Source organism: Condylura cristata, unplaced genomic scaffold, assembly GCF_000260355.1.
Source record: "Condylura cristata isolate star-nosed mole 26May11 unplaced genomic scaffold, ConCri1.0 scaffold00017, whole genome shotgun sequence".
In the NCBI taxonomy this organism is placed as follows: Eukaryota; Metazoa; Chordata; class Mammalia; order Eulipotyphla; family Talpidae; genus Condylura; species Condylura cristata.
Window position 1 is genome coordinate 19,440,140 of NW_004567118.1, and position 26,341 is coordinate 19,466,480.

The 26,341-nt window shown below is 53.7% G+C and overlaps 1 protein-coding gene across 3 annotated transcripts in view; it reads right to left on the bottom strand.

The window, feature by feature from the left end:
* Positions 1 to 9,873: 9,873 nt before the first annotated feature.
* PHF2 (PHD finger protein 2) overlaps positions 9,874 to 26,341 on the bottom strand; it is a 60,787-nt gene continuing 44,319 nt past the window's right edge. For 2 of the 3 annotated variants that reach the window (XM_012726582.1, XM_012726583.1), the window contains exons 10-22: positions 26,241 to 26,332; positions 25,003 to 25,092; positions 24,158 to 24,526; positions 23,176 to 23,295; positions 22,536 to 22,654; positions 20,656 to 20,834; positions 20,461 to 20,531; positions 19,961 to 20,124; positions 15,399 to 15,673; positions 14,227 to 14,322; positions 13,489 to 13,598; positions 12,411 to 12,795; positions 9,874 to 11,788 (exon numbers count right to left, since the gene is read on the bottom strand). In XM_012726582.1, coding sequence (XP_012582036.1) covers positions 11,700 to 11,788; positions 12,411 to 12,795; positions 13,489 to 13,598; positions 14,227 to 14,322; positions 15,399 to 15,673; positions 19,961 to 20,124; positions 20,461 to 20,531; positions 20,656 to 20,834; positions 22,536 to 22,654; positions 23,176 to 23,295; positions 24,158 to 24,526; positions 25,003 to 25,092; positions 26,241 to 26,332 — 2,159 coding nt within the window. In that variant the 3' untranslated portion in view covers positions 9,874 to 11,699. The remainder of the gene's footprint in view (positions 11,789 to 12,410; positions 12,796 to 13,488; positions 13,599 to 14,226; positions 14,323 to 15,398; positions 15,674 to 19,960; positions 20,125 to 20,460; positions 20,532 to 20,655; positions 20,835 to 22,535; positions 22,655 to 23,175; positions 23,296 to 24,157; positions 24,527 to 25,002; positions 25,093 to 26,240; positions 26,333 to 26,341) is intronic. The other variant, XM_004684496.2, reaches the window with a different exon arrangement.

Consider the following 26,341-nt stretch of genomic DNA (forward strand, 5'->3'; position numbering starts at 1 on the left):
GCCAGACTGAGTGCATTTCTTCTGGACTGTCTATTCTGCCCTGCTGATTTTTGTGTCTTTCCTCATAAGCATCACATGGTCTTCACTGAGCTACAGAGGAAGCTTAATATTGGTCCGATTCCTCCCACCCTGTCTACTTTTTTTTTTATTTTGTCAAAGTTGCTTCAACTATTCTAGGTCTTGTGCTTTTCCATGTAGACTGCAGAATGCGCTTGTCTACAGCTCCCAGATATCGTGGGTTTGGGTAGGACTGCCACGGAACTGTAGACAAATCTGGGAGAACTGATTTCTTTATCATGTTAAAGTCTTTCAATTCATGGACATGGTTGACACTCCAGTTATTTAGGTCTTCTTTGATTTCTTACATGAACATTTTCTAATGATCAACATTTCAGATCCTGCACTGGATTGTTACCTAAGTGTTTTATTCTTTGGTGTAAATAGCATGTTTTCAATTTCAATTACGAAATGCTCATTGTTTATAGAGAAATTCAATGGACTTTTGCATGTTAATCTTTATCATTCTTTGCTGAACTCATTATTACCCCTAAGATTTAGGGGGTTTTGTAGATTCCTTTGGAATCTACCATTTCATCTACAAATAGGGGCAGTTCAATCTTTTGCTTTCCAATCTTTACTCTAATTTACTTCCCTTGCCTGTTTTCAGTGTCGAATACTTCCAGCAATATATGAAATAACATTGGTGACAGCAAATATCTTTTCCTTGTTCCCAAACTCAGAAGGAAATATTAATTCCCTCCCATTAAATATGATGTTGAAGGATTTTTCCTCCAACTACTAACTCTCATTGGTCTTTTATCAATTTTCCTTCCCATTAATCTCCAAACTTCATTTATTTAACATATGCTAACTTTTTTTTTTTAAAGATTTATTTATTTGTGCATACAGAACTGGGGTACAGGCCAGAGGCTCAGGGGCAGTGAGAGGCTTCACCAAAGACAGAATGGGGAGCAGAAAAGGCAGATCGATGAAGTACACTGCTGAGGGGAGCAGCGGGCGGGTCAGGAGAGGTCTGCCACGCCATGTGGTCACCTCCGGGGCAGGCGGGAATCGAACTCATGCGGAAGTGGCTTTAGATTCTCAGTGCCATGCTTTAACCCGCCGAGCCACCAGGGAGGGCCAACATATGCTAACTTTTTATAAATATTTTGATCTATTGAATAATCTTGCTATTGTAAGTGTCCATTTTTTTTTCATTCTGACCTGCTTTTCTATACATGATTCTCTCAGACATTTCCATTTTGCTATAAATGGCAAAATTTGTCTTTCTTTAGGGCTAAATAATACTCCATAGTGCGGATATACCAAATCTCTTTGACCCAATCCTCTAGCCATGCTTTAGGCTGATTACATGCTCTAGATGTGGTAAATGTGCTGCAATAAAGACTGTAGAACATATTATTTTTTGAGTTGATGTCTTCATGTCCTTTGGCTAAATGCCCACAAATGGGAATACTGTCATAAGGCATCTTCATTTTCAAGGTTTTCTTTTCTTTTTTTTAAGATTTATTTTTGCATATAAGAATTGGGGTACAGGCCAGAAGTGTAGGGGGCAAGAGGATTCACCAGAGACAGAGTGGGGAACAGAATAGGCAGATCTACTGAAATACACTGCTGAGGGGAGCTGTGGGCGAGACAGGAAAGGTCTGCTATATGGGTCAGATCCCTGGCTGGGGATTGAACTCATGCTGCAGTGACTGTGAAGAGCTTCATAGTGCTGTGCGCCAACCCCTTGTGCCACCAGGGAGGACCCCATTTTCAGTTTTTAAGGTAAATACAGATTGTTTCCCCAAATGACTACCAGTTTATGTTCGCAAATGGAAATCTTTGTCTTGTTCTTTATTTTAAAGGGACAGGTCTCCGTTTTCCACCAATCAGTATTTTACAGCTATTGGTTTGTAATGGGTGGCCCTCATATGTGGAGACAGGTCTCTTCTATTCCCATCTTGGTCAGAGTTCTATTATAAAATTAGATCCCAATGTATAATCCTTGTAACTGTTGAATTTAATTTGTTAATGTTCATTGAAAATTTTCACATCAATATGCATTAGGGACTTTGGCCGGTAGTTTTCTTTTCTTGTTCTGGCTTTGTCTGCTTTTGGTTCTAGGGTGGTGGTTGATGTTACACATGTGTTAGGGAACATTCCCTCTTCTTGGAGTTTCAGAAATAATTTGAGCAAGAATAGTACAGTTTCTTTGTTAAAGGGTTAGTAGGATCAGTAAAACTCTGATTCTGGACTTTAGTTTGGGAGATGTTTCACTACTGTTGTAATTTCCAGATCGTGACTGGCTTATTAACTCTTCTGTTTCTCCCCGGTATAGTCTTAGCGAACTAAGTTAACCTAAGAATTTTCCGTTTTTTCATTATCTTTTCTAGGCCATCTATGTTCATTTCTCCACTTTCATTTTTAATTCTGTTTTCCCTTTTCTTTGTTAACCTTAGCCATGGATTAATCTGTTTTGCTTACCTTCTCAAAGAAATAGCTTTAAGTACATGAGCATATAGGATCACTAAATTTTCTTGGTAAATTGATGCTTCTATCACTAGGTAATGTCCCTCTTCATCTTTTCTTTACTCTTAAACACAATGATTTTCAAGTCCTGAAAGAAAAGAATTGTCACCCTCACATCCCATATTTAGCAAAACTACTCAGATTAAGTCTTTTTGTGTGTGATGTTACTATGCTTACTTCCTCCTATAAATTAATGCTTGGAGTGCAAATGTCTTTTTCCATCCTTCCACTTTTAAACTATGCCCTTATTTCGAAGTATGTCTTTTGATGGTAGCCTGTAATCAGAACTATTTTTATCCACGTTGTCATTCTCTACATTTAATTGATGTATTTATATCACTTACATTTAATTCAGTTATCAAAAGTTAGTGCTTAAGTTTACTATTTTGTTATCAAGATTTTCTGTTTGTTCATTTTGTGTTGTTCTGCTTGCCTTGCTTTGCTGTGGGTACTTAAATATTTGGAGGTTGCATTTGATTTATGCATGATAATTTTGAGTCTATAGTTCTGTATAGCTTTGTAAATGTTACCATATACAGACATTGCTTATTACAACCTGGTGATGTAGTTGTTTTACCAGACTGAGTACTATATAAAGCTTTATTTCCATTTAGTTTCCTTTACTCTCCCAAATTTCTTATTATTTCCTCTATATATGTTAAGTACCATATTTTAGGAAGCCATTACTTTTGCTCCAACCACAAAATATGATTTAAAAAATTATTAAAATAATGATGCTACATTTTATGTAACTTGTTTTTCACTACTCCAAAGTTCTTTCTTTTCTGAAAGCCCTATCTTCTTCCTATATCATTTTCTTTATGCTGGAAAGTTTCTTTAGCTATTTTTGAAGAAAAGATATGCTAGCAACAAATTCTTTTAGTGTTAAATCATCTAAGAGTGTCTTTATTTCCCCTTTGGCTACAAAAGGTAGTTTTGTTGAATATAAGGTGTGAGGTTGACAATTTCTTTTTCTTTTAGTATTTGAAAATCACTTGCCATTTCCATCTGAACTTCATAGTTTGAGATAATGAATATCTTCATTTGATTTGGTGCCTTTTTTTAATAGGTGATGTGCCATTTCTTTCTGCCCTTGTCTTTAGTTTTCACAAATTTAACTCTGATGTGTTTGGTTGGTGTGGATTTCTTTCACATTATCTCATTTTGAGTGTGCTCAGCTTCTTGAATCTGTAGGTTTATGCCTTTCATATGATTTTCATTTTTTATCAGAAACTTACAAAAATAAAATATTTTTATGGTGATGAGACTCAGCATGTCAATGTTTATTTTTTGTGTTTTGTTCCTCTGTGTGCAGTCTAAGAAATAGTTACCTCCACAATTCATAAAGATTTTCTCCTATGTTTTCTTGTAGAGGATGTATAGTTTTAGATTTTAATTTAAGGCCTCTGATACCTTTGGTTTTCATTTTTGTATATAAACGAGGTAAAGGAGAAAGTCCATTTTCCCCAAAACAAATATACAGTGTTTCTAGAACCATTTATTGAAGAGATTTTCCTTTCCATATTGAATTTCCTTGGTAACTTTGTTGAAAATCTGTTGACCATATACAAATTTATGGACATTTCACCTTGCTCCACATCTATTATATTGTTTTTATTTACATAACTTATAACCATGTGTCATCTTAAATCAACCTGTTAAGTCCCATTTGTTCTTTTTATGAAGTTGTTATGAATGTTCCCAGTTTTTTGCATTTCCATGTCAATTACTAACAATATCTTGGTAAGATCCGAGTTACAATAAATGTATATAGATAAATCTGAGGGGAATTAACATCTTTAAAATATTGATTCTTTCCATCAATAAATACAATTTAGTTCTTCATTTATTTAAGTACTCTTCAATTTTTCTTAGAAGTTTTTGTAGTTCTTAGTGTATAGTGTCTTACAAATCTTTTTGTTAATTCTATGCCCAAGTATATCGTGTTTTTGTGCTACTGTGAAAGTTATTGCTTTACAATTTCATTTTCCAGTTGGTCTTAGCTAGTATCTAGGAATACAATTGTATTTTTATTACTGGCTTGCATCCTGTGACTGTGATAAACTAGCCAGTCCCACTAGTCTCACCACTTTAATTTTTAGTTTCCTTCTTTGGTCATTTCACATAAAACTGGTTTATGTTCTACATTTATGCTCAAAGCAGTTCCATAGTTCTTTTGTAGATTCTCTAGTTTTGATATCAAGACCCATAAAATGATATAAGAAGTTTCCTATATTTTTTGAAAAAATTTAAATATTTTATCTTTATAAAATGTTTGCTAGAATTCACCAGTGAAGCTTCTAGGGCTGAAGTTTTATTTATTCATTTGCTTGTGAGAAGAAATTTTAATTATAAATTCAATTTTTTATATAGGGGGAATTAATTAGATTTTATATTTCTTTTTATATCTGTTTTGGTTATTTATGTCTTTTAAAGAATTTTATCATCTAAGTTACCAAAATTGATAACATCACATTCCTCTGTTATTCTTTGAACAACTGCATAGCAATGTTCACTATTCCATTTGTGATACTGGAAATTTGTGTCTTCCCCACTTTTTTCTTAGTCTGTCTATCTTGAAGCTTGTCCATGTTATTGACCTTTTCAAAGAACTGACTTTGGGATTCATTGATTTTCTGCCATGTCTAGAAGTGTGAGAGTCCTTAGGTAGGTAGAGGGTAGACATGGAAGGCAGTTGAGCAAGAGAATGACCAAGTGAACAGGAAACTAAAGTGACCAGGTGAACAGGAAATTAAGGTTAAATAAAAATTAAAGGTGGTGTAGGAGTTCCAGGAAAGGTGTTACCCATGTAAAGGCCCAATGAGGAAGGGATGGTATAAGGATTCCCTGGAAGGACAGAAGGTTTCTGAGATCTGACGAAGCAGCAGCAGCCAACTTTCATTATCCTCCATCCCATACGCACTGGGATATAAACAGGCAAAACCCAGCCAGGTTCTACACCTTGAGTTACAGCATCACGCAGGCTCAGAACTCGGTGGTTAAAAGTGGAAAAAAAAAAGAGAAAACTTTTCTTCAGATCTAAAAGTGGGAAAGTGACTTTTCAAGCAGCTATTGATCCCAGGAGCATCTGTCTTGAACCATCAGCACCCTCAAGATGACTGTCCCCATGTCACAGCTCAGGAGGGTGTTGTCCCTGCCAGGGTTCAGAGCAGCAAGAACCCTAATGGTCCACGATAGGCAATATCACACAGTTTTCATGAGCCCCAGAGGGAGGAAACGTGAGTGCGAGACTGACAATGCCTCGTCTACAAAATGTGAAAAATAAGCAGAAGAGGTTTTATTGATGTACACATACACAAGAGTGATTGCGCTACACAACATTCTAGAACATTCCAGAACAGGATTTAAAAAAAAAAAAAACTTCCTTATTCAAAGCAACAAGACGTACATTGTAGCAACTCTGGTGGGGCCTGGCACACTCACTAAGTTAGTTAAACTGAGTGGGGCTTATATGGATGCACGTCCCCTCTGCTCTGTGGGGACCACGGCCTGTCAGCACCTGCTATCTGGCACCTGGAAACCTGAGTTAACTGATGAATGTAGGGGTGCCCGGTCCACCCAAGTGATATGGGCCTAGTTTCACCACCCCCTGGGAGGGGTGACTGTGCCATCTCACAATGAGGATGCTGAAGCTCTCAGTGTCCAGCCTTGCCCTGCCCTCTCTGCAGGCCAGCACATCCGCCGTTGGGCAAACACAGTTTGCAAGAGGGTAATGAGAGACTGCAACCTTGAAATATCAGGGGTTGGAGTGAGGGCCAGGCCAGCAGCCCAGGCGGACAATTAATTATGAAGATCCGCTCTGAGCCGGGCGAGGGCCCAACCAGGCCGGGTGTTTACATGCACGCTCCTCTGTTTGGGGCCTGCAAATCCGTGTCAGATGTTAATGGAACAGCATCATTTTTCTGCCGAGGTGGCATCCCTGGGGATGTTTGGATGAGGCGGCCGGCAGGACTTAGCCTGGGAAAGGCGGCAGGCAGCTAGGGAGGGAGGCCATCTGTCAGCCCATCACCCTGACGCAGCCTGGCTCCACCCAGCGTCTCCCTGACCCTTGGCTCTGGGAACACAAAACTATGGGTTGTGAAAAATAAGGATTCCCTCCAGGATATGAGCAGGAGACTGCAAACTGGAAGTGAGTAGATGTTTAATTGAGTATCAACACAGTGGAACATAAACCAAGGGGCCCTCGGTGAAGCCTCCGCAGCACCCCACACCATCCGCAGAAGCTCGAAAACAGGCCTGGCCGCCTGAGGATGGCTGTGTCCTCCTAAGACTGGCCTCCCACGGAGGTAGCCTCTGCAGGCCGTGCAGACGGGAAGCAGGGCAGACTGTGTCAGCACCGCGCCCTTCGCCTCCTGCTAGGGCCTGCCTTCTCAGCCATCTTGTCCTTATTGCTAGAAAGGCAGAAGCCCAGAAGGGTCAGGGCTGACATGATACAGTGACAGGGCTGTAAGTGGGCAGGCCAAGTATGGGAGCTTCCACAGGGGCTAGGTGATTAGAGTGCAGCATTCAGGGAGCAATCAGCCTTGCAGCCTCTCCCACTCTGCAGATGACGAAGCTGAAATGCCTGAGGTCCCACAGACAGGCTGGGCAGTGGCTGCCAACAGCTCAGGGGACAATGGTGCAGCCACTCAAGCAGCAGAAGCCTGACTGAGGCATTCTCAGTCCCTGGTCCTTCCGAGTTCTCCACCCTGCTCTCACACTCCTTCAACCAGATCAGCCCAAGGGCCTCCGTATGTGCTGTTCCCTGGCCCCTACACTCTCCTAGGCTCTCAGGGCTCCTGTCAAAGATGCTCTTTATTGTAGGCACCAGGCAATTTTCTGCAGGGAAGCTCACAGCCCCCTGCACGCACACCATAGGTGCTCAGGAGCTGTGTCCACAGGGTAGCACAGTCACTTAATGGAGCTATTATGTGGCGCATGTCTGTGATGTGGTGTTTAGACAGCCTTATTCCTGGAATCATTATTAGGTGTCTTCACAGGGCTGAGGCCATGAGCTGGATTCTAAATTAGCAACATCTTTCCCTTAATTCCCCACTCGGGAACCCTCGACTCCCTCCGACACCCCAAATGGCCTCAGTACTATGTACACAGAGGGAGAAACCTCTTGCAGCCAAGAATTCCACACAAGGCCTGCCTCAGTGTCTCCACCTGCAAAGAGGCTTCCTTGGCGAGCAGGGTGAGAGGAGAAGGGGGCAGGAAAGAGAAGCAAAGGGGTGAGCTCCCAGCACCACACATGGACCGGCCCTGACTAAGCTGCTTCCCCTCCCCTGTCCTCAGCTACTCTGTCCAGCCATTCTCAAAGATGGCGCCTGGCCCCTTCTGTACCTCAGGGCCTTTGCACGGCTAGGCAATACGTTTCTCTGCTCTTGGTGCAGCCCTCTTAGGAGCATGAGGGCTGCCCTCTAGTCACCTCTATGAGATGACCTGTCTGGAGGTCTTGAAAAAGCCTGAGGGCCCTAGAGCTGGTCTGCTTGGATTTGGTTCTGAGTCCATACTGGCTCTGGGCTGATGCACTACAACAAGAGGCAAGAAGACATCCAAAGGGCCATGGAGCCCAGAGCCCCATTGCAGTCATACCCTGAGACACGACTGGGGTCCCTACACAGATATGTCTCAACGTTCCCATTCATTGTAAGGCAAAAGCAATGAGGGGAGCTTCCTCCAGGGAGTCAGTTAGGTGGACACATGAATACCTGCATCTGCTTCAGACAGGTGCTTAGACAGTCAAGATGAAGTTGGTCTGGTTATTTTTACCTTCTTCCCAGCACGCACAATGCACAATGGCTTTGATTTTCTGCTGGTTGCTGAACCCTCAGCCACAAGTCAGAGACAGAAGGAGCTAAATGGGAAGCGGCCACCATGGAAGCCTGGTTCCCAGCCCTCCCCTGCCCCCTGCTGGCCGCTGTGAGTATTGCCCCAGGCACCTGGTGGGACCTCTTCCTGCAGGCTTGGGGACTGTATGCAGGCTAGGCTGGGCCATGCAAAATAATCGACTGCCGCAGCACTGAGCTCCCCACCACATGGAGATAATGGTAACACAAGCCTGATGAAAAAATCTAGGGGCAGAGGGAACTCACATCCTTATTGTGTGGCCAGTCTAGGCATCCTGTTGCCTCCCAGAGCCACCTCAACAGCACAGTGGGACTGAACTCAGCGCAACACACAGCTGACCCCAACTTGCCTGGTGAGTGAGGAACCTGTCATCAAAGAAAAGCCTGGGCTTCCAGTTATTCACCTGACAGGTGAGTGGAGATGGCTCCAGGCCGATGCACTGCACCAAGAGGCAAAAAGCCATCTAAAGGGCCATGGCAGGTCCCTGCCAGTCACACCCACAGACACATGACTGGGGTCCACACAGATGTGCCCCAAGTACAGGTGCACAAATACCTGAAACACGCCTCCAGGCACACAGCAGCAAGGGCCTAGCTCTCCCAGGCTCTCCGACTCTTGATTACTTTCTGGGGAGGCACCCAGTTCTGATAGTCACACTGTGTTGAATGGACCCAGGGACAGATGGCTCAATCTGAAGGCCCAGCTGGCCTGAGCTTTCCTGGGGTGGGGGGTGGGGTAGAGGTTGGAGGGACTGCACAGAGTACAGTCTCCCAGAGACTATGGTGTGAGGACATGGGGACCCCGTGGGTGGACCAGGGGAGATGTTCAGAGCAGAATCTGGCTATTTGGGTGGGGGACAGAGAATCTTCCAAAGGGTGAGTGCCCAGCCTGAACATATGCAAAGGCCATTCACGCTGGCCATATAGCTGCCAGGCCCAGTAGTATCTGACATGCCCAACATGGGCCCAGGCCCTCCTTATGCTGTGTCCATTCTTCCAGATGGTCTCTAAAGTCGCCACCATCCTGCATCCTCACCAAGCCCCATACTGTTACTGGGGAGGCGGGGCAGTGGGGGGGGACACAGGGCTGGTGTCATTTGTATTGGCTTGCTGTGGATATCATTGGATTCACTCAGAAATCGTATATACATTCCTGACTGCTCCTGGGTGCTGACCTCACATTCACAAGACTTAAACTACACACCTGTAGACCTTAAGAAGGTTCTAGAGGCTGCAGAGGGAGCGTGGGACTGGGACCGGTAGAAGGTTGCCTTTTAGGAGAGTCTTTCCTGCTCAGGTGCTGTGGTTTGGGGTGGAGGGCAGCATGTAGGTCCTGTGGGCACTCTGAGGGCTTGCCAAGGGGCACACTGCCAGTCAGGCCTGGGCTGGGGGTCTGGAACCTCCCCTCCCCGACATCCAGGCCCCTCACAACCAGGACGGATGGTGGCAAAGGAGGCAGAAATGACACAGACATGGTTCTGTACAAAACCTGAAATATTTTTACTCTTTTAAAACTTTGATCTAAGTCACCTTAGACCTCATGGACTCGATACAAGAGTAATATGAATTGGAAATAAAACACTTTAATAGCCACGATAAACTTTGTTAGAAATGTACATGTTGCCAAAATAATAATAATAAAATTAAAAAAATAAAAGAGAGAGAGAGAGAGAGCACAGCTTGATGCCCGGGTTAGATTGTATAAATGTTCAAGGACAGGGAAAGGAACCTTCCAGACACCGGGTCAGGGTCATCCAGCTGGGAGGCTTGCCCCTCAGCCTCGGGCCAGGGGCTGCGACCCCCCCACAGGACGGGTGGGTAGGTAAGGCTACGCAAAGCTGCGTCCCCTTGTGGACAGAACACCCAGGGATGGGTATATAAACAAAGCTCATAAGAAATGTACAAATATAAAAAGCTACAAACATTAATAAATTACAGCATCACAAAACACAGAAACACTTCACAAGGTGCTAATAAAATAACTGTATCCCCCACCCTCGTCATACAGGAAGGAAACAATAGCTGGTATTCAAGTTGAAGATTTGTCTTCAAAACGTGTCTGAAAGAGATCGATTTTACTGTTTGCTTCTGTAAAGACAGACATAAGGCTGCACAGACATTACTTGTTTTTCAGGCAATACCTTAGTTCCTAAAAGAACAAATAATAATAATAATAATCATAATAATAAAAAGAAAGAAGGAAAAGGAAAAGCATCAGAAACCCAACTGTTCATCATACTCGGCAAAAAACTCGTATAAATGTTAATGAAGGACTCTATAGAAAGAAATTCCTAAAGATACTCTTACTCTTATAAAAAAGAAGTTATTTAAAAAGCTATTTACACGCTACATTCTATGAAAAATATGCTTCAGGAAATACATCTAAAATTAAAATACAGGATTGCCTGAGAAACAAACCCAGCCCTCTGTGTAGATGGGCGGACACACGGTCCAGGACCTGCTAGCACTCGACGCCAAGCGCCACAGGTGAGCAGAGGGCCCGGCCTGTGTCCTCAGCAGGGGGCCCCGCCAGGTCCAGGGCAGGTGCCTCTCTGAGCAGTGCCTCTCGGGAGTGCGGCTGTTGGGCTGGAAGGGACCCACCCATGTGGCTTAGCCTGGGCCCCCGGGGCCCCACATCATGGCTGGGCCCGAGCCCTTCCCAGGGACCCTACGAGAGTCCCCCCAACCACTAACACACTGACCCTGCTGCCCGCCCCCAAAATGCCTAGGGCATTCAGGGCACGACACGGCCACCCGGCCCGCCACCGCCAGCCAGGGAGCGCGGGGCCCCTCTCTGGCCGGGCCGAATACTCTCTGGACTTGTCTGAGAATCACTCGGGAAGAGAAGGGGGCTCACCAACACCCTGCTTTCTCCTCCTCTTCCTCTCTAGTGTTCTTTGCCTTTTTTTAAGCCTCTGGAGGCTACCAGCCTGTGGCCAGCTCTGACTCTGGGCCTGGTGAGCTCTGGCTCACACCTTCCTCGAAGGCTCCTGCTCCAGGAGAGCTGCGGAAGCCCTGCAATCACAGCCACGCTCAGGGGCGCCTGGGGGCGGGCCTGGAACTGGACTGGTCCTCAAAAGGGCAGGGCCGCTTTTTGGGAACTGGTCACTCTAAGCAACTTGAGAAAGGACGTCCGTGTGGGCGAGCTCTGCCAGCTGAAGCAACAGATGCTCGTGTAGGGGTGGCCGGGAGGAGGCCAGGCCCTCCCTGGGGCGAGGCAGCGAGGCCGCGAGGCCACCCTCCTGGGGGCTGATGTTTTAGCGGGGCTCCGGGGGTCCTGAGCGGAGCAGAAGGATCCTGGCTTTCCAGACTTTAAAGGAGCAGTTTTCCGTTGCGATGAATTTTCAAAATTTTCCCAAGCCTCTGCTTGGCGGTGGCCATGCCCTTTTTTGTACGTTTTCCTGGGAGCGGGGAAAGGACACAAGGAGGAAGGTGAGTGAGAGAGCAGAAACGGGGATGGGGCTGGGGTCCTCCCGGGAAATGGGCCTTCAATGCCCCTGCACCCCTCTAACTCACGGAATGCTCCTGGAAGAGCCAGGGGCGGCCAGGCGGAGTGGGGGCGGGGTGCGAGGGGCAGGGCCACCATCTGGCACAGGCAGCCCCGCCCCGGCCCGGCAGCAGGCTCACCTGCAGCCACACTCCCCAGTGCCAGCTGCTGGGCTCCACAGCCAGGCTGCAGACAGCTGGTGCCTGGGGGGGCCGGCAACAGACCGGGGGGGCTGGCCAGTCACCCATTCCGGTTCACAGAGGAGCTGGCGCCTCCCTGGCCCCCTCCTAAGTGCCCTCGGCAAACTGATGACATAACCCTGACTCTAAGCAGGGCCCAGAGCTGAGGCCCTGGAGGTCTGCAAGCCGAAAGCAGGGCGAGCAGACCCCTGGAGGCTCACCCTAGCTCTGGGTCTCCCTTTCCCGCACTGACAGTGTGCGTCTCACAGAGCAGCTGACGCCAAGAGGGCCAGGTGCCTGCTTGTATCCAGGACAGCGTGCAAGCCTAGGGTCACTCGGGGCGGGCGGGCACAGTACCTTTGGCAGCGGTGTTGTTGGGGGACGACGCAGAGGGCCGTCTCTGTGTGAGGAAGACCCCGGGGGCCATGGGTTGGGAGGTGCGGCCGCCCTGGGCCCCGGCGAAGGCGCCGGCCGCTGTGTACTCGTGGTCGGCTAGGCTGCTGCTGTGTGACTCCGGTGGGGGCTCCGGCGAGCTGCCCTCCTGGGAGGCCTGGCTGCTGGCCGTGCTGGTAGAGGCTGGGGTGGTGGAGGCCGGGGTGGTAGAGGACGAGGTGGTACCGGCTGGGGTGGTGCCGGCAGAGGTGGTGCCGGCTGGGGTGGTGCTGGCAGAGGCTGAGGGGGAGACAGTGTTGGGAACCAGCTTCCTTTTGGCATTCTTTTTCTTCCTGCTTTTCTGCTCCTCCTTTGAACAAAGCAAGCAGGTGGGTTACTACTCAGGGTGGGCTGGACCTCAGGTGCTAGACCCCCTTGGTATCAGAGGAGACCATGCCCAAGCCCCCCACTGGGCTGGAGGCCCCACGTTCCTGTTTTGGGGGGGTCTGTCCTGACCACTGGGACATCGGATGTGACACCAGCACTCACAGCAGTGATGGGCCCCGCTCAGGCTACAGTCAGCTACTACTGCCCCCCATCACCCATTCCAAGCTGCTGTGGGACTCTGGGTTCTAGGATACCCACTTTGGTCCTGTCAACTCCCTTGGGTGCAAAGATGGAGTCCAGATTGATCCAAGTGGCACCTGGGACCCTTCTTTCTGAATAACTGTGCCTGGGAATTGCTGGCGGTGCTCAAGAGGACGGGTAGGACATGGCTATAGTGATGGGACACCTGTCCCCTGCTCTGGGACAAACGGATGGCATGGTCACAGGGGACAGGGAACCCTCCCCCGTCCCATGCCAGCTCAGCAAGAAGGCTTCTGTTGGTCAGAGACCAACCCCACTTGCAGGGTTTTGGGGAGCAGGAGTAAGAGGGGTGGTGATACCCACATGTCCCCAAGCCTGTGACAGCCCCCAGCCTAAGTGCTGGCCCAGGGTAGGGACAGAGACTGCTGGGAAGCAGAGCCCAGGGGGGCCCTAGCCCAGTGTTGCCCCTGCTCACCTGCTGGGACAGCTTGGCTGCCGCGGCCGCCAGCCCGGTCTCGATGGAGGCTACTCTGGTGCCCTCGCGCACCGGCCGGTCCTGCCTGGGCACCGATGGACCCACCCTCGCTGCAGGAGAAAAGCGAGCCTGCCTCAGCAGTGCTGCACCCGCCGCCGCCCCAACTCCCAGCCCCGCCTCAGTCTATCAGAGTCTGGGGGACACAGTCCACCTGGAGAGGCCGCCTTGAGCCCCAGCAGAGGGGCCTCTCACACCCCATCAAGTGCAGGGCAGGGGGCACTTGATGGAAAGTTCCTGCTACAAACTAGATCTCAGGCCTAATGCAGGGCAGGGGAGGAAAAGGGATCACGCCAGGGTTGGGGAGAACACAAGGGGCCTGGTGGGGGTGCACAGGTGCTGTGGTGGGAGACTGGGGGTTACACCTGAGGGAGACGCCAGGTTCTGCACAAAACTGGACAACAATGTAAGACAAGTAGAACATCAAACAAGCGAACACAGAAACAAGTGAGAAAGCGCCTGCTTCCGAGGGCCATGTCCAGGGACCCTTCCCGAGCAGGGGACATGAGCTAGGTGGGGCTGTGGGGCTCTGGGAGCTGCACACGAGCGACGGCTCTGGGTTCCAGAGGGGAGCGGGTGCTCATGACAGCCCATAGGCGGGTGACCGCACAGAGCCGGCCCGCCGCCTGGGAGGCCAGAGGGTGCCGCTCTCCAGGCCAGGGCGCACAGGGCCAGCACTACCTGTTGGGCTGTAGGGGGCATCATCCGAGCCTTTCCTCTTCTTGGACCGGGACTTGAAGACGGGGCTGTCCTCGTCTGACTCCAGGGAGGGGTACACTAGAGAGTCCAAGGGAGAGGGTTGAGCCACTTGTGTGCTGCGGATTGCTGGGTCCCCCCACCTGTCCTCAGTCAGAGTCTGGCCCTGCACAGGCATTTCTGGGCCCTACCTAGAAACTGTCCTGCCAAGGCTCCTCTGAGGTGCAGAGAGGGGCAGGAGCTGCCACACAAGAGGCCCGAGCCTCAGTGGTGCCCGAGCAATCTCATCTGTCTGACGCCCACGGCACAGGGAGTTTCTGAAGGCCCCAACCTGCCCCAGTGAGTCACTGGAGAAGGAAGCCCAACACAGCAGCCCCCAAACTGTGACTCTTGAGTGTCCCCCCTACCAGAGCCTATGGCCCCTGAACCCCTAGGATCCACCCTAAACCCCAAGGGAGGCCCCCAAATGGGAGTCTGCTCCACTGTCATCTGTCAGATAGCAGCAGGCCCTGCACCACCAGGGACTCCCATGGGAGTCAAGTCCACTCCCACAGAGCAGAGCAGGTCCCCAGAGGCCCTGGTGGAGGCCACAGCCCAGCTCCCAACTCATGGAGCACCTCGGGCTCTGCTTCTCCAGCAGCAGAGACAGACCGTGGACAAGGTCTCATGTGGCTAGGTGTGAAGTGGTGAGGCCACAGGCAGGGGCCAGCAGCTGGGATAGACGCCCCCGACCCCAGTGCTGCCATGGCATCAGCTGCTCAATCCACAGGGACCTCCCTGTTCACAGCTGGAGCCCCCCAGCGCAACTGTGAGGGTCGAAGGACCACGCTGCATCCGGGCGGCATGCTGCGGGCCTCAGAGGGGCGGGAGATGGGCCGGAAGGCTGTGCTAGTGTGGCCACCCCACAGCACCAGGCTCAGGGGCTTGAGGCAGTAGTCCAGTGCATCCTGGTAGCCAGCAGCGGGGTAGCCATCCCCGACACCACAGTGTCGGTGTGGGGTCTGCTTTCGGGGCCACAATTTTGAGGGTGGCGCACACCTCACATGCCCAACAGCGAGACCAGCACAGGGCTGTGTGTCCTAGGGGCTGTTAGGGCCTGTGAGCCACATCTCAGAAGGGGCCTGGACACGGCCTGCGGGCGCCCCCCACGGCCTCACCGTAGTCCGAGTCCTTGAAGCAGGCATCCAGGTGGTCCTGCTCCTCCTCGTAGTCGTCCAGGCCCACGCTGTTCCTGGCGGTCCTCTTCAGCAGCCGCTTGCCCGCGCTCTTGCCACCACCCCCATTCTTCCGGGCGCTGTGGGCTACCAGTGAGCTGCCCTTGGCCTGGCCAGCGCCCCACGAGGTCTGCAGGCAGGAGTCTGAGGCCTGCAGGTTGGCCATAGACAGCATTCCCTGAATGGCTTCCTGTGTGCTGGGGGAGGCCGGGGGCTGGCTGGGGGCAGAGACAGGCACTCAGTCCACGGCTTGTGGCTCATGGCACACGCCCCAAGCCGCCCTCAGTCCACGGCACCCTCCACGGCCCACAACCGAGGCCCACCGAGGCATGTACCACCTTTGCCCAGTGGCCAGAGATGGTGGGGTTAGGCCAGTGATTTCCCTGTGGAACTGGCTAGCACATGCTACCCCCACCCTTCTAGGGAGGGCTGAAGGTCTTGGCAGAGAGGGGCATGGACAGGAGACAGGGAGGGGGACAGTGGGAGTGGGTGGCAGACTGAGAAGCCCCAGCTCCAGTCTCTGGCCGCATGCTGGCCTTGCACCATAAAGCCAACACGCAGGAGCTCACTCACTCCACTCCAGCTGGGTCTTGCTCCCTTGGGCCTGTCTTGTCTCCCACTGCAGAGCCTGCCTTTGGTCCCAGCCCCTTCCTCTAAACCTGGCAGGGTGCCCCAGCCCAAGCTGGCATACTGACATTAGGGACCTCTCCCTCCCACTGAAATGATGCCTGTACCCAAACCTGCTCCCAAACCTATACCCAAATCTACACCTTCACCCACACCTACACCCAAATCTACACTCTGCCTATACCTGCTCTACGCCTACACCTCCTGGCACCATGGCCACACCTTGGCTCAGTATGAGCTTAGTCCCTCTCAATCCCTCTCACTCCCCTTCTATTCTCCAGGACCCACATGGGGTTCTGCCCAGCCTCATTATGGGGTCCTGCCCATTCAATGCTCCCCATCCTCCCAGTGGTCCCACCCAGCCCATAACCTCCTACAGCCAAGACCCTCCAAGCTGCCTAAACACCTGCGGCTTAAAATGCCAATGCCCAGACCATGCCCAGAGATTCTGGACTGGCTGGGTATGGATGCCCACATGCAGCTGAGGGAAGGTCTGCCCTCACAGACCCCTGCATCTCTCACAAGGCATGCAACATCTCCCTTCAGCAGTTATTTCTGGCCCTGGCCTTTGTGGCTGCCCTCTGGCCCAAAGCCTGACCCATACAGTACAGCACAGCCCTACTTCAGCCTTTGGGGATAATGAGGGGGCTCCCTAGCTGACCCTCCTCTTTCTGGGCCCCAGGGAGGTAGGGCCAGGAGCTGGCATAGGGTGAAGCAGGCCCTAGCCCTGAGCTTATACCAAGCTGTGGCCCCACCTAGCCCTCCCCTCACTATCCCAGACTGGGGGCAGCAGGGAGACCTGTCCATGGCCAACAGGTCTTGAACACCCTGCTACGGGCCCAAGCAGTACCCAAAAGCCCTTGAGGATCTGTGCCAACTTCTCTATATACCCCAACTGATCCCTCATTTTCCTCCATGTCTCACTCCCACCTCTATCTTCTAGTGGCTACGGCCCATTTCAGTAAGCCCACTGACATGGGGAGGAGTCAAGGGCTCTCCAGGCTTGAAGGGAGGGTTCACAGGGAGCATAGCTAGAAGTTTGTCCATGGACCTAGGGATAAGCTTGAACAAAAGCTTGGAGGGGCCCTGTGGGCCCCAGGCCAGAGACTCTGCCTAAGCAGAGAGGAGAGAAGCGGGCACCTCTCTAGGCAGCTCTCCATGAGTACCACTCCCCAGTCTGCCAACATGCAACTGGATGGCAATTTCCCTGGAACCAAAAAGACTGTGGTTCCAAAGCTACAGACAAGAGAAAACTCAACTACTCTTAAGCCGTCCTGGAGAGCATGGAGTCCCTCCTGCCAGCCCTCTGCTTGCCCTGGCGCCCTCACCCCAGCCACAGACCCCACCGTCTCACAAAGGCCAAGGGCTGCCGGGCCCAGCTGGGGCACAGGCCATGGTGTCCCCATTGCTGGGCTTCCATCACCGAAGCTGAGCAGGCACCTGCACCCTATCTGAGTGCAGGAGGCGGCAGATGCCCCAGCCCTTGGCACGGGCTCCCCTGAACCCTGCCCAGGCCTGGTCAACCCGGACCTGAAGGCCTCGGCCCCTGCCCAGACGCAGGTCTCAACAGACTGCAGGCTCCTCTGTGAGGTCAAAGGGTAGGAGTGAGGACACCCACAGGACCCTGGGAGCCAGTGCTGGTACCGGCCTGTGCCACCCAGACCTGAAGGCCCCAGTCTAGCTTGGCTGCAACCCAACTGGGAGGGGTCACATGCCCTTCCAGGCCGCCCATCTGTCCACGAGGGGCCAGGAATCAAGGAGCAATCTACCGAGTCCACATGGAAAATAATACCTTAATCCTCCAATTATCATACCAAAACCCTCGCTGCCCCCGCCCCCCCACCCTGAGGTAAACACCAAGCAAACCATCCACGAGAAATTAACATATTTTCCTCCATTTTCTTCAGCTGCTTCTTTCCAAACAGCAAATACTTAAAACAGAGCAAATGGACCATCAAAAACTGACCGATGTTGCAAATGGGAGACGGGAGAGGAACCGCCCGCGGCAGGCACGTGTGCGGGCACGTGAGGCCTGCGCGGCCTGGGTGGCGCTTGTGCCCAGTCCACTGGGCCCTTGTCCCGCAGAGCCGTTTTGATGCACTTCTCAGGGGCTTTAGATCCCAGGTGCCTCTAGAGCCTGAGCCTTGGGCCTCCCGCAAGGTAGGCATGGGGCCAGCAGCCTCCAGGAAGAGGGGACACACCGCTGGGTGACCCCCTCCTACGGCCCTGCCACTGCAAAGGCCACTGGGCATCTCTGCGTGAGGGGCTGGGTTTACATGCCTACAGAAACCAAATATTCCCAGGGGGAAATCTGCCCTGAAGCACTGTGGACGTCTGCAGTCACATTTCACTCCCAGGAGAGAAGGCTCCCTGGGCCACCAATGAATGTGACATCGCACAAAAAGGTAATTTGGGGAAGAAGATACAAGCTACCCGGCGAGAGCCCTTTCCAGTCGGGCCCTGACCTGCCTCCAAAAGCTCCCGCAGGCCTGGGCCCTCCGTGCTGGAAGCACAATGTCAAAGGGAGAGGGCGCAGGTGGACTTGAGGACCCACTGGCACCTTGCAAGCCTGGCCCACAGATGGCATGGCATGGCCAGCCTTCAGGGTTCCGCCTGGGCTTCCAGAACCAGGCTGCTGGGAATCCTGGTCCTGCTGCTTCACTCCAAGTGGATGGGCTAAGCCCTTCAAGCCCCAAAGTCCCCATCTGTACAGCAGGAATCTACAGCTCCCCAAGGTTTAGGAGGGGAGCCCTCTGCAGATCCAAGTGGGAGGTTCCAAGGTAGGGACAGGCCCAACCCCTTAGTTATCTATCGGTGGCCTTTGTGGAAATTCCATATGGGAAAAAATGATTGCAGTACACAAAGAGATAAAATTTAACCCAGATTGAGAGAATTTAACTGAGACCATCATGAGAGAAACCAGCCCCAGTCCTTCATCAAAAGCAAAGCCCAGAAGGGATTAATCCATTTCTCTTGGATCAGTCGGACCAGACAGGCCTGCGCAGCGAGGGCTGCCTGGACTGTGCTGAGTAGATACATGTTCTGGGCACCTAACTGACTGCCCAGAATCCCAGGCCTCCAGGCAGGACAGCATCTGCATCCCACCCTCAAGCAGTGAGTGGAGTCTGACCCAATTATCAACTCGTCTCAGTGCTGTGGTTTCTACCCTCTGGTCAGGCCACATGGTCCTATATGTGGGTATAAGGATTCATGTTGGATCAGGACCATCACCTCCCCTGAGCTACGTGTGTTGCCTCTATTAATATAACCTATGGTGAAACTGTAGGGCATAGACTCTGAGCTTGCAGGGACCAAGACTGTATCCTCTTGGACTGTTGTCTGATCCCATAGTTGGGTTTTATACGCACATCTGAAAGTCAGCCAACTTTCATTCAGATGTTGGGCCCAGGCCTAGGGTTTAATCTTAAATGTATGTCAGGGCGAAGTGAGGAAACAGAGACTTCTGGATGTCCCTGCATGGAACAGCCATGACAGATACCAAGACCCTGGCCCAGCTGCTTCCTCCCTGTACAGCCCAGATGTGTAATGGTTCCTCAGCCCCTTCCTGCCCAGGGGTCCAAGAACCACCACAAGAGGAGCGTCCGTCCTCAGAACTCTGTGTCTTAGGGCTCTAGGAACCGACCAGTGAGCTCATACAGCAACCCCCTTAGCTGCCTGCCTGTCTGGTGCCACCTCCACCAGGCAGGGTCCTGCTATGGCTGCCTGACTGGGGGGACAAGCGTCTCTGCACCCTTGGCACCCCTCCCTCTGAATCCCCTACATACAAATTGTACCTACACAAAGCCCACTGGGAGCCCTAAAGGCTCCCCCACTGTGTGAGCACCTGCTACCCAGAGTGAGTGGACAGCCAGGCCTACCTGTTGGGGTTATACTCCAGCGCGCCCACCTCCTCGCTGGCCTGCAGCAGGTCCAGGATTCCCGCGGCGGAGCTCCCGCCGTCCTTCTTCACTTTGGCGTTGCGGCTGGGCTTGGTGTCCGTGTCGATGTGCAGTGAGCCCTCGTCAGAAGAGTCGTCGCTCTGCTGGGGCCGGGTCAAAGAAGAGCTGGGGGGGGCGGGCAGGACTACGGGGCTGCTGGCCAGACGCCAGACACGCTGCACAGCACCACGAGGGTGTCCAGCTGTGCTGTGGGGCCTAGGAGCCTGCCTGCAAAGGGCCGGTGGCCAGCACATCCTGCGCTGCTTGCACAGGAACCTGCCTCGCCAGCCCCAACTGGGAACAGACACAGGAGTCTCGAGGTGGGGAAGAGGCGAAGCCTGCAGCTGGAGGGCTCCCGCTCAGCCCTCAGGTGGCTCTGCAGAGGCACCCTAGGCTCCTGAGGCTACAGGTGACTGCCAGGACCCCTCCTGGGGGCTCACCTTGTAGAGCGCCGAGTCCAGCTTTGGCTTGGTGGCAGGTGTGGGCAGCAGTTCCTTCTTGTCCAGCAGGACTGTAGGAGAGCAGAAGGCCCGTCGTAGGACTGGGAGGGGTCCACTCCCAACCCTGTCACAAGCGGGGAGACTTCAGGGACAGATGCCCACCCCACACCGCCCCCACCCAGTGCCCTGACTCACAGGACAAGTCCCTCTTGGGGGCATTCTTCTTCCTCCTGATGGGAAACTCATCGATCTTAAGCTCCCCGTCGTCTGACACGTACTCATACTCGTCCCGCACAGGCCGGGGCTTGTCTTCCTTGGAGTTCTGCAAGGGCCCAAACACCCCTGGGCTTGGCTGCGGCTTGAGAGCCTTGGAGCTAGGGTGGCAGACATGAGTGGTCAGCGGGCAGCCGTGTGGCTGCTTGTGCGGCCCCCTCCCCAAATAGGGCCTGAAGGGGCTCAGCCACCCCTGTCCTCAGGGGGTCTCCGGGAGCAGGGGCTGGCTGGGCACCTCAGCCCTACGGCCCACTCCTGCTGTTGTGACCCTGTCGGGGTAGTGCTGGCCCTGGGGTGTGTCTAGTCTCTCCCTGGCCACCTGGCTATGTGCCCTTGACCTCCCTGAATACTGGACCAGCATGTCCAGCCTGCTTGGAGTCTGCAAAACCTGAGAGTGTGTCAACAGAGAAAGAGCCAGTGAGTTTGCTACACAGCTCTTTGAGAAATAAATTCAGGGCCATGGTGTAGCTACAACGATCTAAAGACTTTCATGCCCTCATCTCCCTCCTGGGGTGAGGCTTGACACCTCAGCTCCTTGGGCTCAGGGGACCATGCTCACTCAGGATTGGGACAGTAGGCGAGAGCATCTGTAACCCCAACAGACATGGTTCCAGTCCCCACAAGAGACAAGGACATAGGCAGGGAGCACCTGGCACCAGGAACCTACAGATGTGGGTACAGGTATGTAACAACACACAGGTATACACATCTCACACACACATACCCCCGCAGCTTAGAGAATGCCATGGAACTTCCCTGCGTTCCCTAAACTCTCCACAGCATAGGGTTCGTCTGTTTACATGCCCCCAGGACCTAGAGCTGAACTGCCAGTAAGCCAGGGGGATGTTCCTGAAGTGGGCACCTGGCTGTAGAACAGACCCTGGCCCCTCCACTTGCTCACTGAGTGGCCTGGGCACAGCACCCGAGCTCCGGGGGTAACGGCCTACTGTCGGTCCCCCACTCCTGGATATGGCCTTCTCCTTGCCTCTCAAAGATGAGGCTCAGGGAAGAAAATGGGCCCATTCCCACAGGGACGTATCTGCTTCCGGACTGGGGCATCTACCCTGGCTTAGACCCAGCAAGGGGGACCTGCTGGACCAGAATTGCTTCCCAGTGGAATAGGGTGGCCAGCACACGCCCGCTGCAAACCCCCCACCTCTCAGTTCAGTACTGGCTCCCCCAGGAAGCACCCTGACTCCCAGATGAGACAGCTTCCAACATACCTAAGGACCTCAGGGAACCCTCGAGCTCCATGACTCTGTCCCCCACAGCCCTGTCACAGACTGAGGTGGGCTTGCACTAGGCTAGAGTACAGGTTCGCACCAGCCTCTCCCCCCCCCCAACCACTGACCACCATGACAGGACCCTGACCCCCATCTGCTCAGCCAGCCATGCTGACCTCCACCCAAGCAGCCACCTGGCTAACATCTTCCCTCTCCTCTGACAAGCACTGCAGGCTCCACCTCCAGCCTCTGCCCACCTGCCCCTCACCGGTGGGGATCCACCATAGTCACCTACGCACCTGAGCTGAGCCGTCAGCTTAGGAGGCAGGGAGGGGCCTCCGCAGTGTGGGCCCCAGAGGGGTGTGCCTGGTGATGCTGCCAGTTTGGGAAGGAGGCCTCACTGGGGAGCTCGCAGGGAGTGCGTGTGTGTGCAGGATGTGTGTACAGGGGGTGTGGGGGTGATATTTGGGTGGGAAATGCACTGTGTCGGTGCACGCATCATGGGCCCACACTCTCAGAAGAGATGGAGCGATGCACCCCTTCTCCCCCCACCCCATCCTGCCATGTGCACTCACATACCCCAGGAGTTTCTTGTTGGAGAAGGAAAAAGAGAATTTGGAGTCCTTGTTCCCCGACAGAGGAGATTTCTCCAGCTTCTGCTCCTCCTCCATCTTCAGCAGGGAGTCTGGTTTACTGTTCTGAAAAACAAACCCGGGATGATGCTAGCCACACACAGATGGTCAGTCAGTGGCAGGAGGGCCAGCCTGGGCCAGTCTTCTCCCTCTGCACATCTCAGAAACATGTCCACCACCTGCAGGCTGGTGTGGGCTGCACCCGGGACCCGAGCCGCCAGGCCTGCAGGACCTGCCCTCGGATGCCAGCTGGCACCCAGAGAGGGAGCGCTCCAGCTAGGGCAGGGCCACTGGGGAGCCATGTTTATGGGCTGAGGACAACACTCGCTGCCAGGCCAGATGTGCCTGAACCTATGCCATGGAGGTGGCCCCGCAAAGGTGCCCGGAGCACAGCAAGCCTTCACAGCGCTGCCGCCTGGGGACACCTCCCTGTATGACCTGCGTGCACGCACACTCAGTGCACACCTCTGCTCACACCTCTGAGCCCATCCACCGTGCACACACCAGCTTCTCACCCACACAGCTCCCTGGCAGACCCTTCACCTGCTCATGCACACAGGCACATGGCACGTGGGGACACGCCTCACCTTATACTTCCACTTCGCCTCTGACTTGCTCTTAGTTTGCTCTCGGATTTCCAGCCTCTCCACATCATTCTGGGGACTGACCACCTCCTTGTTGGGAGCACTGAGGACACTCTTAGTGGCCTAGAAAATAACAGCCATGACCCAGTGGCCCGAGCCAGGAAGGCAATGGAGCGCGCTCAGGCTACAGCACACAGCCAAAAGCCACAGCACAGAGCCCCTGCCGCCTGCTGGCGGACTCAGAGCCTCCCTCACCCACCACCCATGCACCCACCACCCATGCACCCACCACCCCATCATCTACTTATGCAACCCATTCAGCTTCCCACCCAGCCACGCGTTCACCTATTCACTAACTGCCTCACCCAGCCATCTGCTTGCTCCCGACCCACACATCCATCCACATGCCCACCCTTCATACAAATATCCATCTACCCACCTACACCCCCACCCATCCACCGCCTGCTCATTCATTCATTGCTCTTTGCCTTAAAAAAGAAAATCAGTATGCCCACTGCAGCCCTGCAGCGCTGGCCCTGGTGCGTGCCAACCTCCCAGGAGGTGGGTAATTGCTGCCCACTAGCAGGAAATCCCGCCCAGTGAGGTCCAGTCTCAGGCACTTGCGCTTCGTGAGCCCCACACATGCCACTCCCTGGTCTCAGGGCCGGTCCACCTCTCTCCCTAGCCACAAGGGCGCAGGTGTCCACTACCTCTCCTGCCTCCTTGCTGCCCTGACCAGGCGCCCTGCCTGCACTCAGGTCTCAATGCTTGACACCAAGGAAGACTCACCCAGCTCATCCCCACACCCGCCCCTCGTGGCCCCCTCGATGCTGCCTGCCCACCAAGGCATCAGAGCACCTCTCCCCAGGTGCCACCATGCTGCCCACGCTGGGTCTTCAGCGCAGGACATGGTGGCATAGCCTGTTCCCACAGGTGTGGCCCCAGGAGGCGCCTACGGTGCCTGGACCATGGGCAGGCCACGCACCTTGCCCTTCTTGGGCGGCTCGATCTTGGTCAACGCCTCCTTGGTGTGGGCCTCCAGCAGGTCCAGGTTGGGGATAGTGGGAGAGGCTGACCCCCTGTTCTTCTTCCCTTTCTTCTTGCCCCCGTCCTTGAGCTTCAGTGATTTGGGGGGCTTTGGGGGTTTTGGGGGCTTCGGGGGCTTGGGGACTTTGGACGGTTTGGGCATCTTCACTGTTTTTGGAGTCTTTTTTTTGGACACTTTCTCCAGGAAAGACCGAGGAGGGCTGGCCTCAATGGGAGACGGGGGCTCCTCCTTCTCTCGGTCCCCAAAACAGACCTCATCCGAGGAAACAGCCGCCGTCACTTCAGGTCGCACAGCCTTGGAGGCATTCTGGGGAGGAGAGAGAGATGGCCACCACCTCCTGCCAGGAGGGGCTCACAGCCCCGCCATAGGGGACACTGGTCAAGCAGGGGGGCAGCCATGTGCCCCACCATGTGGTTCACACCCGTCCCACGCAGCTGTGCGACATTCCGCCACACCGTCACCACTGCCCTGTCCCTTCCCTGATGGGGACTTCTGTCCCATCAAGGCACAGAGAGGGTGGGGGCTGTCAGGCTCACATACACAGGGTCTCAGGAGCTGGACTGTGCCCCCGGGACCCCCAGGGCATCAGAGAAGCAAGCCCATCTTTCCCTCCCTGGGCTCTCCCCAGGACATCACAGGCCATCTGCAGAGCAAGGAGTCCCAGCCCACCCACGCCAGGAACATGCCCCAGGGAAGGAGAGCAGCACTGTGCCAGCCATGACCTGGCAGGCCACTTTAAGGAGAGCCGGGGAAGACAGCCCTCCTCCTGGGGCCAGCCCTACCTCACTGAGCCGGATCTCTTTGGCCAGGTCTTTGATGAGCTGCGAGGGTTTGAAGTGCTCTGGAAGCTCATCCTCATGCTCTGCCAAAGCCTGTAGGGCAGCCACATGGGTCAGTCACACAGCGCTGGCCAAGCACCAGTCACCAGTCCAGGTGCCAATGTGCCAGTGCCTCCAGCTGCACCCCCTCCCCGCAACAGGGGCCCGAGCAAGCTGCCTGTGCTTCCTGGCGCACACCCCTGCCCTGCAGGCCCATGGGCTAAACGGCGGGGCCGACTCAGAGCAGCGGTGAGACCTGAAGAGTTACCCGCGTGGCCAGATGCTGCCCTAATGGGAGGGAACCGCCATGGCCCCGCTCCACATGGAGAGCGGCCACCGAGCAGGCGGTCTGCCCAGCCACCACCCAGGCAGGAGCAGATGCCAGCAGTGTCTTTGCACCAGGCACAAGGCTGCTTAGCCTGACCACGTGGCCAGGTGGGGGGAGGGACACCCCGCACAACTTGGGGTTTGGAGTCAGAGGGGGATGTGGCCGCCACCAAGAGCAGTCTGGGAGGGCACCGGACACCCCACCCATCTGCCAAGTGAGAAAAAGGGAGCCAACAGGTGCTCCCTCTGGGCATCCTGCCCAAGGTGTCCCATGCCCTGGCACAGCCCGACCTGGGAAAGAGACCCCCAGGTTGGGGACGCTGCCCGAGAGGGCACCTGCAGCTGCCCAGACCACTCTGCTCTCTGTACCACTATCCAGGCCGGTGCAGAGGTCGGAGCAGCTTGCCAGGTGTCATTAGGAGACCAGCTTCTGCATGGGGCTGGCGGGATGCCACTGTCTACCGGGAGCCGCGGGGCACGCCGGGCAGCACGGCCACGGGCCGCGGGGCTGAGGCCACGCAGCTCTGGGACACGAGTGCGGAAGGGACCGGTCCTGTCGCAGAGCGCAGGAGCTTTTCTGCTTGGGGAAGGGCGTGTGGGCATCCGGCGTCCAGACGTGGGTGCTGCCACGTCCAACACCTGCCTACGCCTCCATGGTCCCCACCTCCAGGCTGCCCTTCCCCACCGTGGTCTTCCTCTCACTGAATCCCACCCTCTCACCCCTCAGCTCAGCCGGGGTGCAGGGCTCCCCGAGTCAGTACCCCTCACCCTGCAGGTGCTTCTCCCCTCCAAGGACACTCCCCTGTGGAAGGATGCGCCCCGGTATGCCCCTACCTCTCTCCCCTTTCCACGCGGCCGCACCAGCACTTTCTTACCTGCTTTTTTGTCCATGATCTGAAAGCACCATTGAGGATTTTAGCTCCCTGGACTAAGTGAGGTGGCAGCTGCTTTCCAGATTTGTGAGAACCTGGGGGGT